The sequence below is a fragment of the Dromiciops gliroides genome, chromosome 5, assembly GCF_019393635.1.
Source record: "Dromiciops gliroides isolate mDroGli1 chromosome 5, mDroGli1.pri, whole genome shotgun sequence".
Taxonomy (NCBI): domain Eukaryota; kingdom Metazoa; phylum Chordata; class Mammalia; order Microbiotheria; family Microbiotheriidae; genus Dromiciops; species Dromiciops gliroides.
In genome coordinates, this window is record NC_057865.1 from 209988765 (window position 1) to 210007734 (window position 18970).

The window sequence follows — 18970 nt, forward strand, 5'->3', positions numbered from 1 at the left end:
TGAATAAAAACGAGGGGTATCTAGTCCAGAATTGTCCAGCACAGAGGCCAGCAGGTCACATGCAGCCCTTAGTACTCCTGAATGTGTCCTGAACCAGATTAAAATGTAATTTAGAAATATTTAGCAAAATAAATACAAATGGGGGCAGCTAGGTGGCACAGTGGATAGAGCACTGGCCCTGGAGTCAGGAGTACCTGAGTTCTAATCGGGCCTCAGACACTTAACACTTACTAGCTGTGTGACCCTGGGCAAGTCACTTAACCCCAATTGCCTCACTAAATAAATAAATAGATACAAATGAAATAAAAATAGATAATATCATGCTTTAAAATTAAGTTAATATGCCCCTGCGAGGATCTTCATATATGGATTAATAGCCCCCTTTTCTATTTGAGTTGGACACCACTGATCTAGTCTAATCCCCTCATTTTATAGATGAAAAAATTGAGACTCAAGGTAGAGCCTTGACCAGGGTCCTATATGTCAGGTGGCTGAAGCTCTGTTCTAACCTGAGTTCTGTGGTTCCAAATCTAACATTCTTTTCCTACACCACTTTTTTTGGTTAACAGCTCACTGTCCAGGATAGACTAAAAGAGGAAAATTCAGTGGTAACACCTGAGTTTGTGAAAGTATAGAATTACTCTTAATGAATGGTGAAGAGTAGGACAATTAGTTGCCAAAGTAGGGAGCATGAAGTGTCGAGAAAATATGAGATTGAAGATGGAGATTTCTCTGGGGACCAGAAATGATAAAAACATAAGGAAAGGAAGGAGATCTATTTTTCACAACTCTGGCTAAGGGAAATTTTTTTTTCAGGACACTTAAATTTAATCTGCATTATTAATTTGTTTCCATCACTTTCTTAAATCTAGACAGTCAACAAAACAATAAATCAAGCCCTGTCCTAATTTACTTACTATGTTTGCCAGTTCCTGAGGTGTAAATACTTACAATGAAAGTAAAACAGTTGGTTTTAAAAAATTAATATTTTATTATTTCTTCTATCACATGTAAAAACAATTTTTAATATTAAAATTTTTTTTGTTGCAAATTCTTTCCCTGCCTCTTTTTTCTGCCCCACCCCCCCATTAAAAAGGCAAGCAATTTTATATAGGCTGTACATGTGCACTCATGCAAAATATATTTCTTTGTTGGTCATGTGAAAGAAAACACAGGAAAAAAAAACAAGAAAAAGAATAGAAAAAGTGCACTTTGATCTGCATTCAGACTTAATCGTTTCTTTCTCTTATATGGATAGCATTTTTTATCATAAGTCTGTCAGAATTGTTTTGGATTGCTTGGATTCACACTTAATCATTATACTATATTGCTGTTACTATATCCAATACCAGCTGGCTCTTGCAAGAGCTGTACTGACAGCCTCCAACACACCTCTGTTTACAATACTTAAAATTCTATAATTCTTTAATAAGTTATCTTACTTTAAGACTTTTGTCGCATTTGCTCAAAATTGATATATAATGTTGTGATTTGTTATGAGAATTTGATTACATTTAAATTAGAATCCTGTCTTGGTAAGATTTGTTTAACACCGATTCTACAATAAAAGTGTATCAAGTTTTTGAGGCTGTTAGGTTACCAGTAAAAATATTATTTAAAAAATTATAAGAGTAAAATATATGTGTATATATTATATATAATGTACATTATATATAAAAGTAAAAATATTCTAAAAGTAAAAAAAATAAGGAAATGGTATATTAGTTGATATAACACCTCTAAATGTACTTTATATATTCCTTGGGAACAATTTACACACTGAGAAGGTGATTAAGTAAAATTATGGCATGCTACTTAAGGTCTTACCTCACTTCTGTTCAGTGAGATATGAACATTTTTTGCCTCTGATTTAGAAATTACTTTGAACAAAGTGGTTATCACTGTTACTACACATGTTCTATCTGGAATCTAAACATATTGAAAATTGCCTAATTTTCTGCCCTACTAATGTATGTGTGTGTATTTATATATATATATATATATATGTATATATATATATATATGTATATATGTGTCTATGTGTGTGTGTGTGTGTGTGTGTGTGTGTGTGTGTATGTTTTACTCTGAACTCTCTTAAGCTTTATTGGCCAAAATTCAAGACAGTTATAATGTAATAATTCTAAATTCTCCCAGAAAAGCAATGATAACAAGAAAGTTCACTTCCTTAAAATAACTTCCTTTGGTACTAAAGAGTGATAATTATTACTAATGGAAAATGTGAGGAATAAAAGGATAACTCCTCTAAAGTGCTAAAAATAACATCTATGAATTAATGCCATTCATTTCAAAGAACAGTTTTTTCACTTCAATAACCCTCTGGGGGAAGTCCTTAACTAAAATGGACATGACTTTCTCTTTCTAGAAATGATAGTGTGGCTGCTAGGTGGCGTAGTGGATAGAGCACTGGCCCTGGAGTCAGGAGTACCTGAGTTCAAATCCGGCCTCAGACACTTAACACTTACTAGCTATGTGACCCTGGGCAAGTCACTTAACCCCAATTGCCTCACTGAAAAAAAAATGATCAGCAAATTGGAAGCAGGGTAGAGGAAAGGAATAGGGTGTGTGTGTGTGTGTGTGTGTGTGTGTGTAGGTTGGGAGGGGGCAGTAATAATCTAAGATTGGAGATTAACATAGTGGGCACTATGGCATGGCAAGGAGATGAAAAATGGAAAGTGCTAAACTTCCTGACTTTGGAAATAAAGATGAAAAATGAATTTGAGATAAAAATATTTTCGGGGGCAGCTAGGTGGCTCAGTGGATAGAGCACTGGCCCTGGAATCAGGAGGACCTGAGTTCAAATCCGGCCTCAGACACTTAACACTTACTAGCTGTGTGACCCTGGGCAACTCACTTAACCCCATTTGCCTCACAACCCCCTCACCCCCAAAACAACAAAAAAATATTTTCAGGTCATTTGATTGATGTAGCAGGCAAAGAAGATGATGGTAGGGAATGGAGTAAAGAAAACCATTAGGGGCCGCTAGATGGCACAGTGGATAAAGCACTGGCTCTGGATTCAGGAGGACCTGAGTTCAAATCCAGCCTCAGACACTTGACACTTACTAGCTGTGTGACCCTGGGCAAGTCACTTAACCCTCATTGCCCTGGAAAAATAAAAGAAGAAGAAGAAAAGAAAAGAAAGGGGAAAAAAAGAGAACCATTAGCTTATAAAGATGTAAACTAGAGGTTGATACAAAACAAGAACTGAGCCCAACTTCCAGGAGCCAAGTTGACTGAATAAGGCAGAAAATTGCCCAAACCCTCCCAAATTCACCTCCAAACAACTATAAAATAACACCTCAAAATGAATTCTGTAATGACAGAACCAACAAAAAGATGGGGTAAAACAATTTTTCAGCCCCAGACAACTTAGAAGTGCAGTAGGAAAGGTCTAACTCAAAACAATAATTGTAGAAGACCTAGTATATAGTCTAATATATAGTATATTAGACCTAGTATATATTCTAATTCTAGAAATTAGAGTTATTGATTTAGATATACACAGTTTACATAGACCACATGCAGCTCAGGTCCAAGGATTATTGTGTTATAATTAGACCAGAACAATTTAAAAAGCAGAATATCAGTAAAGAAGGCGTTTTCATACTTCTTCACCCCTCTTTGCTCTTATTTCTGCTTTTGTTCAAGACTGGCCCTTAATAATGTAAAGTAGATAAAGTATCTCTTTTATACCACCTATTATTTCTTTACATATATATATATATATATATATATACACACACACACACACGTATTTAAATATACATATATAAATATATTTTAATTTTCAATCCTAAATTCTTTAACTTCTTCCATCCACTTTCCCTACCCATCTATAAGGAAATATGATACCCATTATACATACAAAGTCATGCAAAGCATTTTCACATGAGTCATGTTGCAAAAAAAAGCAAGAAAGAAGTAAAGAAAATAAAAAGTATGCTTCAATTTTTACTCAGAATTCATCACTTCTCTGGAGATGGATAGTACTCCCCCCTTCTATTTCTTTTTAACAATTCCCAGTAGAGCCAGAACTGTGCCCCAAATTCAACCCAACCTCAAAAATTCTCACATTCTCTTGTCTAAAATTGCCTATCGTATTTTCTCAAGTCTTTGTTGTCTTTTAGGTGTCAGTTGTGTTGTATACATTAATAACTAGTACATATCCAAAACTGAGTTATTCTGTTACCTTCCCTTGTAGCATTGAATTTCAGGGTTACAAAGAATTGTATGGGTATATGGGAGGTGCTGGATGTGTAATTTCATTGCTAGGGGAACTCCTAGCAAGGAAACTACTTTCATCCACTGATTGATACTTCTACAATTTATAGTTCCAGATACATTGAGAAACTGAATGAATGAAGCATTTATTTTCTTTCTTTCTTTCTTTTTTTTTAAAGGGCAGTGAGGGTTAAGTGACTTGCCCAGGGTCACACAGCTAGTAAGTGTCAAGTGTCTGAGGCCCATTTTGAACTCAGGTCCTCCTGGATCCAGGGCCAGTGCTTTATCCACTGCACCACCTAGCTGCTCCCGAATGAAGCATTTATTAAACACTTATCATATTGCAAAACACTTTGCTGGGCATACAAATAGAAAAGCAAGATAATTCCTGCTCTCAAAGAGCTCTTATTCTTTTTTTCTTAATTTTAATTTTTTTATCAATTACATATAAACAAAATTTTTTAACTTTTTAAAAAATTTTGCATTCTGGATTCTGTCTTCCCTCCCTTCTCTCCCCACTCCTTGAGAAGACAAGCAGTTCATTGATGTAGATTATACATGTGTAGTCATGTGAAACATTTCCATATTAGCCATGTTGCAAAAACTCAGCTGATTGCTTACTGCTTCAGGGAGAGGGGAAGGGAGGAAGAGAAGGAGGGATAAAACTTGGAACCAAAGCTATAAATAAACAGTTTATTATTTTTAAAAAAATAAATAAAATTTGTGTTAGGAAGGAAAAAAATAAAGAATAGTTGGTAGAAATACTATTGTGCTGTAAGAAACGATGAAGAGGCAGATGTCAGAGAAACCTGAAAGGACTTGCATGAACTGATGCTGAGTGAGATGAGCAGAACCAGGAGAACATTGTACACAATATCAACAACATTGTGTTTTGATCAACTGTGATAGACTTGACTCTTCTCAGCAATACAATGGTCCAAGATAATTCCAAAGGACTCATGATGGAAAATGCTCTCCACATCCAGAAAAAAGAACAGTGGAATCTAGATACAGGTTGAACCATACTGTTTCTACTTTTTTTGTTTTTTGAGGTTTTTTCCTTGTGTTCTGATTCTTCTTTCACAACATGACTAATACAGAAGTATGTTTAATGTGATTGTTCATATATAACCTATATCAGATTGCTTGCTGTCTTGGGGAGGGAGGGGGGGAGAGAGAAAAATTTGAAACTACAAATCTTATAAAAACAAATGTTGAAAACCATCTCTACATGTAACTAGAAAATAATAAAATATGATTAAAAAAAAGAATAGTTGGTAGAAATCTTTTCCTAAATAGTATGACCTACTCTCTCACAAATATGTGCAAAGTCTATGGGGAAGTGGGCTCTCACACATCAAAAACAAATAAATAAATAAATAGATTATGCGCCCCCCCCTCCCCGAGAAAATCCAGACCAAAAAGAAAAACAATAATAATCATAAAGTTGGTGTGGTTTTTTTTAAAGTATGTTAGGTGGCACAGTGGATAGAGTACCAGCCCTGGATTCAGGAGGACCTGAGTTCAAATCCGGCCTCAGACACTTTACACTTACTAGCTATGGTCACCCTAGGCAAGTCACTTAACCCCAATTGCCTCAGCAAAAAAAAAAAAAAAGTATGCGTCTATCTTTATTCAGACTCCATATGCTCTTTCTCTGGAGATGGATAGCATTTTTCATCATAATAAGTCTTTGGAATTGTTTTGTATCATTATATTGTTGAGAATAGCTAAGTCATTCACAACTGATCATCACTGTTGCTATTAATATGTTCATTGCCAGAACTAGCTCAGTGTTTGGGAGGCTCTGAAGAAAAAGTGTGGAAGAGAAGAGGTTATTAGACTGCCTACCAAACCAAAGGTCTACAGAGTTGTTTTGCTGACCTCATAGTTGTATGCCTGTGAAACCTGGACAGTATACCAGAGCTATACCATAAAACCAAATTGCTTCAATTTGAATTGTTTTGGAAAGATTCTGAAGATCACCTGGCAAGACTGAGGTCCTTTCTCAAGATGAACTGCCAAGCATTCAAATCTACTCTAGAGAGTACAACTCTGATGGGCTGGCCACATTGTTTGAATGCCAAAATTTCATTTGCCTAAAAATCCATTTTACAGAAAACTCATACAAAGCAAGCACTCACATGAAAAAAATACAAAGACACTATCAAAGTCTCTCTGAAGCTTGGGGAGTCATTCCATTTTAGAAGTATTCAGTCCCATTTTGGAACAATCCCCCTGTCTGTATATGTATGAAATGTCCTTTACGGTATACCCCTCATTACTACAATGGTCAGATTTGCCATCTGAAAAAAAAGATCTTTACTTTTTTTTTTCTTTTGTATTTTGCTAAACACTGAAGAAGGGTAATACAGTTAACAATAGTAACCATGAAAGAAATGATGAGCAGGATGCTATCAGAAGGACACATGAAAAATGCAAACCATCAAACAAACCATCAACAGAGATAGAACTGATGGTATCTGAATACATACATACATACATAAATACATATATATATATATACATATAAATAATTTTATTTGTTAACTCCTCTTTTTTCTTTCTTTTTTTTTTTTTTAGTGAGGCAATTGGGGTTAAGTGACTTGCCCAGAGTCACACAGCTAGTAAGTGTTAAGTGTCTGAGGCCAGATTTGAACTCAGGTACTCCTGACTCCAGGGCCGGTGCTCTATCCACTGCGCCACCTAGCTATCCCAGTTAACTCCTCTTTCTAAAGGTATTTTGTCTATTTTCTTTCACAACCTGACTAATGAGAATATGTTTTGCATAACTGCCTATGTATGACTTATATTGAATTGCTGGATTTCATAGGGAGGGATGAAGATGGAGGGAAGAAGAAAATTTAAAACACAAAGTTTTAAAAAATCAATGTGAAAAGTAATGATGAACAAGGGGAGTTCAGAAAGACCTGGAAGGACTTACATGAACTGATGTTGACTGAGAGGAGCAGAACCAGGAGAACATTGTATACAGTAACAGCAGCATTATATGATGAACAATGGTGACAAACTTGGCTCTTTTTAGCAATGCAATGGTCCAAAACAATTTCAAAGAATTTCATAATAGAAAATGTTCTCAACATCCAGAAAAAAAGAACTGTGGTTTAGGAATGCAGCTGTTTTGAGCTGTTTTGTGTGTGTGGTTTTTAAAAATTCTTTTTGTGTGTTATTTCCTTTGTGCTCTGACTCTTCTGTCCCAATATGACTGACTAATACAGAAATATGTTTAATGTGATTATATATATATATATATATATAACCTATATTAGATTGCTTTCTTTCCTGGGGAGGAGGGAGGGAGAAAAATTTGGAACTGAAAATCCTATGAAAACAAATGTTGAAAACTATCTTTATATATAACTGGAAAATAATAAAATATTGAACAAAAAATTTTTTTTAATTAAAAAAATATATAAACACTGAAGAAGCTGGAGCTATTAAACTTTATCTCAGGAAAATCTCAGAACTGGTTTGTTTGGTGTTCTGGAAACTTTTACTGCTTTCAATACACAATTAGTAATCCACTGTTTTGTATACTTGTTTTCAGTTTTCATTTGACGAACAAACACTGTAATTAAAGCTAATAGAATAAAATCTCTGAACAATTTTTTTTTAAATTTTATTTATTATTATTATTATTTTTTTTTGGTGAGGCAATTGGGGTTAAGTGACTTGCCCAGGGTCACACAGCTAGTAAGTGTTAAGTGTCTGAGGCCGGATTTGAACTCAGGTACTCCTGATTCCAGGGCCAGTGCTCTATCTACTGTGCCACCTGGCTGCCCCCTGAACAATTTTTTTAAAAAAAAAGTCTCTCTGAAGAACTTTGGAATCGATTGTGAGACATAGGAGCATGGCATGGCATGGCTACATTGAAGAAAGCACTGTACTGAGCAAAGCAGAATTGTAGTAGTTCAAATGAATTATGAGATGCATAAATTTAGAGACATCTCCACTCCAGATGTTTAATTGGACTACTTGTACCTGACCTGTGGTAGATCCTTCTGAGCTTGTATTGATCTGATCAGCCACAGTCAGACACGCTATATCTTGACCCTGATGTCATTTTGGTCCTCTTCCAGAACAAAGGACAATGACCAACTAGTGTGTACAATGTTCTCCTGGTTCTTCTCATTTCGCTTTGTATCATTCCATTTAAATCTTCCCAGGTTTTTCTGAAAGCGTCTTGCTCATCATTTCTCATAGCATAATAGTATTCCATCACAATCACAATCACAATCACAGCTTGTTCAACCTTTCTCCAACTGATACACGTCCCTTTAATTTCTTCTTCAATTTCTTTGGGGTACAGGCCTAGTAGTGGTATTGCTAGATCAATGTTTTATAGCCCTTTGAGCATAGTTCAAATTCTCTCTAGAATGGTTGGGTCAGTTAAGAGTTCACATTATAATGGGAGAGATTATATATGGAAGGTTTCAGCTTCAGGTCAGATGAAAAGTCTCATTATTTGCAGGGCAGAACAGCAAATGTTAACACTTTTTCTTTAAAGCAATTCCCACTGATAAAATCATATCTGTTTCTGATGTTAAACTCTTGTTCTACAATATTGTTTAACTGAATTAGTGCCAAGGATTTTGTTGGCAAGAACTTTCCTTTCTAGGTCTCCAGTAGCTATAGCTATAGCACCTGAGGGAACAAATGCTGGTTTGCATCTCCACAGGGGTTTTGACCCAGGATAATGACAGGATAGCTAGTTAGACAAGGACAATAGGTTTCAGGAGCATAGAAATAGAAAAACAAAGACACAGTAACAATTCCAATCACAACTACAATAATAAAGACATACATCACCAAATCGGGGAAGCACCAACATCTGGATTTCTAGCTGGGGAATCCTGGTTCCCTGGTTCACAGCTTCCAGAGTCCTGACTGGGAAAGGTCCTGGGTAGAGTGTCCTCTCCACGAGTGAGATTCCAAAGACCGTTTCCCAGTGAAGACTTACATAAAGTTTTAAACAAAGAAGACATTATTAAGTCAACTCCTTGTTTGACCAGCACCGATGTTTACTTCCTTCCTCAAGGGCCAGCCATGCCCATGAGATAGGAAGAACAATCCTGCTTTTGACCGGAACACATTAATCTGTTTCTGGAACTTCTGCAAAAGTTCAGTTTTGTTCCATGGAAGTGGACCAGGCTTTTGAGAAAGAAAACAAACCTATCAATCTTCATGATTGATTCCAAAAAGTAAAGGGTCGTTGCAAGTTTATATCCTCATGAATAGGAAAGATCTTCCTGTTTTTATACATTAACCCTTCAAGGATTTAAAGCTAAGGAGGGACCTTAGAGATCCCAACCCCCCATTATCCAATTTTACCCTTGTAAAATCTTTCAAATATAATCCCTTCCTTCCTCTGATACTGCCATACTTTAGTGTAGATCCTCATCATCTCATTTCTGAAATATTGCAATATCCTGCTAGATGGGTCTGCCAGCCAGTCTCAAGTCTCTCCACTCCAACCCATCCATTTAGTCACTAAGATGATTTTCCTAAAGCGCAGGACTGATCTTGTTACCCCCATCTACACTCAAAAAACTCCAATGCTCCCTGTTACCTCCAGGATCAAATATGAAATGCCCTCTTTGGCATTTAAAATCCTTTATAACCCAGCCCCCTCCTACCTTCCTAGTTATCATATACCTTACTTCTAGACATGTACTCTTTGATCTAGTGACACAGGCCTCCTGGATATTCTTAGAACAAAACACCCCATCTCTTGGCACTGGCTGTTTTCTCTGGCTGTCCCTCATGCCTGGAACACTTTTTCCTTTGTCCACCTACTGGCCTCCCTGGCTTCCTTTAAGCCCTGACTAAAATCCTATCTTTTACTAGAAGCCTCCCCTCAACCTTTCTTAATTTTGGTGCCTTCCTTCTCTTAGTTATTTCCTATTTACTCTGTGTATATAACTTACTGTGTATATATTTGTTTGCATGTTGTCTCTTCCACTGTAAGCTTGTTGAGGGTAAGGACTGTTCCCCATCACTTAGCACAGTGCCTGACATAAATGTTCTTTGATTGATTGGTTAAGTAGATTATTAAATCCATGTGAGCTGATAAAATCACCAAGATATTGAGTATAAAGAGTATAGTGTCAGTATATTCACAGTTAAGGAGTATGATATGGATGATGAGCCAGCAAAGAAGACTGAGAATAAGACAGAAGAACAAAGAGAAAGCAGGGTCACAAAAAGCATAGGGAAGAGAATCCAGGAGGAAATTAGTCATAGGTATCAAATTCTGTAGAGAGGTCAAGGATGAGCATTGGGAAGAGGGTATTAGATTTGGCATTTAAAGGATTATTAGCAACTTTGGAGAGAGTAATTTCAGATGAATAATAACATCAGAAGCCAGGCTGCAGATGGTTTAGAGGAGAGTAAAAGGAATAAATAGTAGAGGTTGTAAGTAGTAGAGAGAAGATTTGAAACCAGGTTCTATGATTACAAATTTAGTACTCTTTCTACTACATTACTTTTTGGTGTCATCAAAATCCCACTATGGAGACCATTTCACACATTATCTACATAATAAAGCTAACTCCAAACTTAATCACCATATTGTTGTTGTTCATTTGTGTCCTACTCTATGATCCCATTTGCAGTTTTCTTGGCAAAGATAATGGAGTAGTTCTAATTTTTCTTCTCCAGCTCATTTTACAGATGAGGAAACTGAGGCAAACAGGGTGAAGTGACTTGCCCAGGGTCACACATCTAGTACGTATCTGAGGCCAGATTTAAATTCAGAAAGATGAATCTTCCTGACTCCAGGCCCAGTACTTAATCTACTGTACCACCTGGCTGCCCTATTCACCATTTAGATTATACTATTTGAATAATTTTGGGGCCAAAGGTTCTTTCTTTATAATTTTTGGTAGATAGATAAATGAAAGGAAATAATGAAAAGGAAATATATCTTAAAAACTTATAGAAGGGATGACTAAATGGGGCCTTTAAGAGAATAATCATTTTATGACTAAAATCTTTAGGCAGCTGAAGAGTCGAAGGAAAGTTGACTGAAGAAATATATTGTAGTAGTCAGTAAACCAATCAATAAGCATTCATTAAGCACTTACTGTGTAGTAAATGTGAATAATGGAAAATATGGATTTAGAGAAAGTATGCATGGGCAGCTAGGTGGCACAATGGATAGAGCGCTGGGCTTGAAATCAGGAAAAATCCCTCTTCATGAGTTTAAATTCCAGCCTCAGACACTTACTAGTAGTATGACCCTGGGCAAGTCACTTAACCCTGTTTGCCTCAGTTTTTCATTTATAAAATGAACTGGAGAAGGAAATGGCAAACCACTCCAGTATTTTTGACAAGAAAATGATGTCACAAAGAGTCAGACATGACTGAAATGACTGAACAACAATGTAGTATGAGGATGAATAATTGATACGTATTTAATAAAATAGAAATGTGTTCAGATGAAAAAATAAATATCAATATAAAATATATGTGCTGTTTGGAAGGAGCATGTGCAGCATTGGAATAGAAGTGGAAACCATGATGCAATTTATTCTGTCTTATTATTTATATTTCAGATGCCTTTGGTGCTTGATGAAGAATATTTCCAGATATGTCACAGACATTAAACTTTTGCCTCCTAATATAAAAGATAAGATGATTAAAATAATGAGTTTTCAAGGGCGAATAACAGATTCCAATATTAGTGAGGTAAGAGTATACAAACTACTCAAAATTAAATTAATTCTATATTAGGTTTAATTAGTTTATACTAGGAATAATATTTTTTTTAAATGTACCAGAACAGGTTTTTCTTTAGCTCAGCAAAATGTTTATATTTGCCAGCTACTCCTATATTTCTCCCAGTTGTTTCCTTGACTTCTTAGTCATCTCTACCTAATCAAGTTCATCAGACTCCAGTGCTTCTGAACCAATGCCAAGCTTTTCTATCCCATTCTCCTTTCCTCGTAACAATAATAACCTGCTTTAAGACTTCATATCCTTACAAACCTTTAACTTTTCCTACTTAGAGGTTCTATACCTTTCATCTACCTAGCCTGTCCACTCTGTCTAAGTAAATATGCTACTTGAGAATTAGGGGCTTTGAGAAACTGAAAATGTTAGTGAATAGCTATACCAGTAGACAGAATTTGATTTCTGGAAAGTAAGTAGAGAATTAATATGAAGAAAGGGAGCTGCTACTGATTGGAGGAACCAAATTGGTGGATATACTGTAGTGTTACATTGGCAGTACTACATTTTCTATGATGGTACTGTTAACAATGTTTTTTCCTGTGTTCATTTGAATGAATATACAGTTTTTGTATATATTTAATAATCTATTTTACTCAATCCTGCTGAATTCAGATTCTGTAATTACTGTTCTTCTTGTTTTAATAGTTCTTGAAAGTGTCAGTGCCTAAATATTTAATATAGACATATTTTTGCCTTATTTTATTCTTGACTTCAGAAATTACTCCCTTTTTTCTACTTTTAAATCTATATAAAACTGACTTATCTCCCTAGAAGGAGACATAGAAGACATGGGAAATTAATTATTGATCTTGATGGAATGGAAACAGTGATTTCCTCTTTTCAACTTCATGTTGATCTTTGAGAATTATGCCTCCAAAAGTCAAAAGCCTGTGAAAGTAAAAATATCACAAAAAGGTCAAGAATATACAAATTTCTTCTGAGAAATAAAGAAGCAAGATAACCTTCCTCTAGTAGGTGGGGTAAGAGAGTATGCTCTTTAAAATATCAAAGGTTATAAATATTTCCTCTTATAAAAATTATACTGAAATACCCCATGAAAGATTATTTAATTAATGCTTTATTAATCTTTCTATCATTTTTCTTTATATTTGAGAAAGTGAAAAAAGTAGTTTCCTGCATAGAAATATCCTTTGTATTTATTCAGTTTTCTGATACTCATTCTTTCACTGCCTATCTTATAGGGTTATTGTGAGGAAAGTACTTGAAAATCTTAAAATGTTTTATACGTGAGTTATAAGAAAATTATATATTTATGCTTTTTGAGTTTTGCCTGTTACCTGTTTTACCTGTTATTCAGTGTTTCCCTAATTTTAAATAAAACCAAGCATTATATGGAGAAACAAACATGCAGCTCCCTTTGGTTTCAAGTTTTTGCTGTGGGAGAATTATAGTAAGAATATAAGCTGTTTGAGGATGGGAACTTTCACTTTTTAAATTTCTACTGTCTAGCACAGTGCCCAGCACATAAGTACCTGATAAATACTTGTTGAGTGTCTAAATCACAACACTGGGTCAACTTTAGAGAATGTGTTGATCCATTAAATTTAGATGAACGTTTTTGTTATCAACAGCTGTCACTAAGTAAGAGTAAATTTGTTGGTTTTTAAAATGACTTCCTTCCTGTTACTCTAAATCTTATCCATTCTCTATATATTACCATCTTGGTGATTATGTTGTAGTCTGCATTGCTTTGATGGTGGTAGACTCATTGCTTTCTAGAATCCAATCATTGGTTTTCCTACCTTGTGGTTAGTAGATATATAAAGTATTTATTAATTGCTTAGTATGTGCCAAGCACTGTGTATGTGTACAAAAATCAAGACCATCCTTGCCTCTAAGGAACTTATATTCTAATGGGGGAAAGTACCCCTACAGTGCTACAGTATAGGCAATCCAGGAATTGGTGTGAAGGCCTGGGAAACAGAAAGGTAAGGCAAAAGCTCACCTATTAGATCTGAATAACCCAGGAACAGAGTCCAGTTTAACAGTGGGGAGGAATTGGAGGTGATGGAAAAGGTATTAAATAGGCTTGGAAGTTAATATTAAATATGATTTCTGTACAACTGCTAGAATTTGGGGTGATTATCCTGGGTCACTTGATTTCTTTCCCTGTAATACCATTATTTGTGTCTAGTCAATAATTGGGAAGATAGCCTGAGTAGGGGGAGGTGGAAAAAGATATGACTCTGGCCACTTGGTCAATTAAAAAAAAAATATCAAAGCTTTTATATCTACAACAATAATAGCAAAACTGCTTAGCAATTCTGCAATACTCCATGTATCATTCCTATTTTACTGATGAGGGAATAGGGTCAGAAAGTTTAAGGGACTGTGCTCCTATCTAGTGTCAGATGGGAGTCAAGCCAAATACTCTTTCTGCTATGAAATGCCAGCTTTCATTTAGTCCCTATACCATAAAGCAAAAGCTGTCAAAACTTCCCTCTTCTAAACTTCCATGCATCCTGTCAGTTTTTCTTTTGTGACTTTTCACCTTCAAATTTGAACCTATATGAAGATATGGGTTGAGGAATTATTCAGTATAATTTTTTATGGTCCCTATACTCATTTTGAGGGATCCTATCAATAGATGTTACAAATGATATTGTACAAGAAACCAGATGTAACATTTATTAGCAAGGTTAGAGAGCAAAGAAATAACAAGATTTGGTGGGGTTTTTTGGTAATTCTTTTTAAATTATATGTCTACATATAATTGTCAAATGAAACCAAGGATCTTCAAACTTGAATTTATAAATTTATAAACAATACTTGGTTTAATGAAAAATTACATTTTTTAAATAGATTCTGCACCCTGAAGTGGAGTCTCTGGACCTCCGAAGCTGTGATATTTCAGATATTGCATTATTACAGCTTTGTAACTGCAGGAAACTGAAGAAATTAAATTTAAATTCCTCAAAAGAAAACAGGATTTCTGTAACTTCAGAAGGTATGGGGTTTTTTTGGGTTTTTTTTGTTTTGGGGGTTTTTTTTGGTAAGGCAATTGGGGTTAAGTGACTTGCCCAGGGTCACACAGCTACTAAGTGTCAAGGGTCTGAGGCCAGATTTGAACTCAGGTACTCCTGAATCCAGGGCTGGTGCTCTATCCACTGCGCCACCTAGCTGCCCCAGAAGGTATGTTTTCAAACACTGGTTAAATTGATTATGACTTTTGACTTATTTTTCCCCTTTGTTAAAAGTCGATTTTTTTTTAAGATTTAAGAATAGTCTGTTAATATAGACATAACTTTTCCATTTTGTTCTGTATTCAGCACTTGTATGACCTCTGCATGAATTTTGTGACCAGCTTACAATAACTGGTTTCCTTAAGTGTCTTCTTTTCCTCCTACTGAAGACAGTTGTTAAAAAAGGACTTCAACAGCCCAAGGACATCTTTTACCTTTTCTCACAAGTGATATATGGTCCTCTTTGATTTACTACAATTAATAATACTAACAAAGATACATTCCTTTTTTTTTTTTTTTTGTATTTGTGTGTGTGTGTGAGGCAGTTGGAGTTAAGTGACTTGCCCAGGGTCACACAGCTAGTAAGTGTCAAGTGACTGAGGCTGAATTTGAACTCAGATCCTCCTGAATCCAGGACTGGTGCTTTATCCACTGTGCCACTTAGCTGCCTCCAGAATTATTTAAAAGGAGGACCTGAGGAAGAGGACTTGCGAAGATGAAATAGTTATCTCCAAAATTGTTAGACTTTTTCTACATGGATCCAGAATTAGAAGCAACGGGTAGCAATTGCAGAGAGGAAGATTTAGGTTTTGTGTAAGGAAAAATTTACTAATAACTAATGCTATGGAAAAATGGGCTGTCTTAGGAGGGAGTAGATGCATCCACATAATCATTAAGCAAAGTCTCTATGATCATTGATTGGTTATGCTATAGAATAAATTCTTGTATAGCTACAGGTAGGATAAATGGCCCCAGAAGTACCTTCTAATTCTGAGATTCTGTGATTTTGTCCTACTACTGTACCTTTTTTTTTTCAATTAAAAAAAAATTTATTTGAAGCTTTGAATTCCAAATTCTATCCCTCCCTTCCTCCCTTCTCCCTTCTCTGAGGTGACAAGCAGTCAGATATAGGTTATACATATGCAGTGATGTAAAACATTACCATATTATTCATTTTGTATAAGAAAATTTGAAAAACAGAAAAAATGAAAGAAAGTGAAAAATAGCATGCTTCAGTCTGTTCAATCAATATTAGTTCTTTCTCTGGAGGTGGATAGTATGCTTTGTCATTAGCTAGCTCCAGGACCCCCACCCTTCATTCCAGTCTCCCTCACCCCCTCAATTAGGTAATCCTGTTAGGTATGACTGCACCAGGAGGGAACAGAGCAACTGCCCACTACCAGACTACTCCCAACCCACCACCAGACTACTTCCAACCCACCACCCAATAAGGGACATTTCACCCACACCATCTTGGCCCTATAAAAGGGAGCTCCCCAGTCTAGTCATAGAGGAAAGAGTTTTAAACCTTCCTCCTGGCCAGTTTCTCTTGTATCCAATAAACCTGTTCTTTTATTCCTAACTAGGACATGCAGGAGACTGTAATTCTTTACAGAGGAATCCTAAGGACCTACGTGCTTTCCCCATAACAGTTTTATTTGTGCAAAAGCTTTTTAATTTTATCTAATCACGATTATTTGTTTTACATTTTGTAATGCTCTCTCTATATTCTTTAAGTCCTAAATTCCAAGGTGATGAGGGGGAGGTGTGTTTTAGCAACAGGATGAAATATGGACAGAATGGTCTAGCAATAACAGGGGCTGGGGGCTGGGTACTTTCTAGACCTCAGCCTCTGAGTCTGAGCTGACTCAAGTCCACTATATCCCACTTAATTGTCAACTTGAAAATGAATGAAAACTTTCAGTGTAACAAAATTAATTGGCGAAGAGGAGTTGCAACTCATGGTACCACATAGCAAGTGCTAAGAGTATCTGAGAAAGGGAACTGGGGACAGGTTTTATATGAGGTACCCAAAAAGAGAGAGTGATGAGATTTGGGAAAGTTAATTATCTCAGTTTCACGGGATAAATTCTTTTGCATAACAAACTATAGTCCAAGAAGAAACCATGGGAATTTCTGGAAGGCAAAGAGTTTGGGGCTTTACAAAATAATCAGAAGCCATAATGATAGTGGCAGGTCAGCCCCAGGCAATTCATTGGCCTAGGAATGAAACTAGATGGAGTTCAGTCAGTTTTCAGTCTCTTGTGTTTGTCAAGAGAAATTGGTAGGATTGTAGGATAATACATCTCTGACTGGAAAATACCTCAGAAGCCATCTAATCACATCTTCCATCCATATTTCACAGATGAGAAAACTGAAGCCCAAAGAGGGTAAGTGGTTTGTTCAAAGCTGTTATGGGGAAATAGGTGGGGGATTGGGATAGGGGTTCTTAGGAATTCCTCTTTAAAGAATTACATCCTCTGGCACACAAATCCAATTGGGGCTAGGGAAAGGAAACCAAGAGAGAAATCCTTGGACTTCTTCTTATGGTGAGAAGGCATGGCACAGAGGCACAGCTCTGAGATACCTATCTCCTCAAGCAGGCAGATACTTTTATAGAGGTCTGATTGATGTGGACTGGAATTAGGGTCAAATTGATTGTGAGTCGTCCCAAAAGAATTACAAGACTTGGTGACTCAATTTCCCAAGTTTTATTGCAATACTGTGAGTGACCACAGGGAGAGAACTAGAATAGTGGAAAGATATCTCTTGAATAGTGAAAGAAAAGACAGTTATTTATAGTATGGATAAATTGATTATCAGTCTCATTATAATAATCTCCACCTTGAGGAAGTACAAGGGAGGGTTTATCCTAATTTGGAGTTCCTGGGGTCCTAAGCCAACCCCCAAGGCGGGTACCTTTTTCAGTGGAGGTGTGTTTTGGGGGTTTACATGTTGTAAGTGTAAGTGAATCTGGGGACAAATTTGGCTTTTTCTGCGCATGTCTCTTTCTGTTTCCCATGGCTAGTTTCAAAACATCTTCATTTTTCATTTATTTCTAGTCTAAGTTTCTATAGCCTGTCATTTCCTTTATTGTTATAGTTTCAGGTCTTCATGGCCTCTCTCCCTCTGGTCCGTTATTGGCACTGATTTCTGTGGGTAAGAGAACCTAGCATCCTGACTTGTGAGTTATCCATTAACTGGGGGTCTGACTCCCTTTTGGAGCTCTAATATCTGAATTAAAGCTTGGGTCTTAGGTTTTTCTGTTAACCCTTTTTTCACCTTTTTTCACCTCCTACATCACGATGTCTGACTGTGGAAAATTCTCTTATTGGGGGAGGACCATACCCTGCTGGTGGTGACTGGGGGAAGTTGGGTGAGGGGAAGCTCTGGATCTCTCAAGCCATCTCTCTCTGCTCGAAGGCCACAAAGGCAGCAGCCACACCTAATCTTATCTCTCCAAGGGGTGGGAGAATTAGGTGTGTCTGTCCTTTGGTTTAGTTTCTCTCTTTTGCAGGGCAATGGGGGTTAAGTGACTTGCCCAGGGTCACACAACTAGTAAGTGTCAAGTGTCTGAGGCCGGATTTGAACTCAGGTACTCCTGAATCCAGGGCTGGTGCTTTATCCACTGTGCCATCTAGCTGCCCCATGGTTTAGTTTCTTAAGGAGAAGGTTAAGGTTCTTTTGATTTACCTCAGAAAATTTCTGGGGTACATTAGGCCCATAACAAAGTCATATATAGGTGGTAAATGTCAGCAACAGACTCAGGGGTTTTTTTTACTCTAGAGCCAGTACTCTTTCCACTGTGAAAAGTAGAGCAATGTTGGAACTAACATATTAACTTTGAAATATACTTTATTTTGAAAAAGTTTTATTGTTACATTTTGTTTTATATTACTATAAGAGGTCTCTTGTAGCAAAGTAAAATAGGAAAGGAAATCTAATAATATTGTGGGTCAATGTTTAACAACAGCTATCTGGATCCCCCC

General features: G+C 36.3%; 1 protein-coding gene across 2 annotated transcripts in view; it reads left to right on the top strand.

Moving 5' to 3' along the window:
* AMN1 (antagonist of mitotic exit network 1 homolog) overlaps positions 1–18970 on the top strand; it is an 83125-nt gene that overhangs the window by 16212 nt on the left and 47943 nt on the right. The window contains exons 1-3 of one of the 2 annotated variants that reach the window (XM_043968881.1): positions 6920–6980; positions 11820–11952; positions 14821–14965. In XM_043968881.1, coding sequence (XP_043824816.1) covers positions 11836–11952; positions 14821–14965 — 262 coding nt within the window. In that variant the 5' untranslated portion in view covers positions 6920–6980; positions 11820–11835. Of the gene's footprint in view, positions 1–6919; positions 6981–11819; positions 11953–14820; positions 14966–18970 lie in introns of those variants that run through there. The other variant, XM_043968880.1, reaches the window with a different exon arrangement.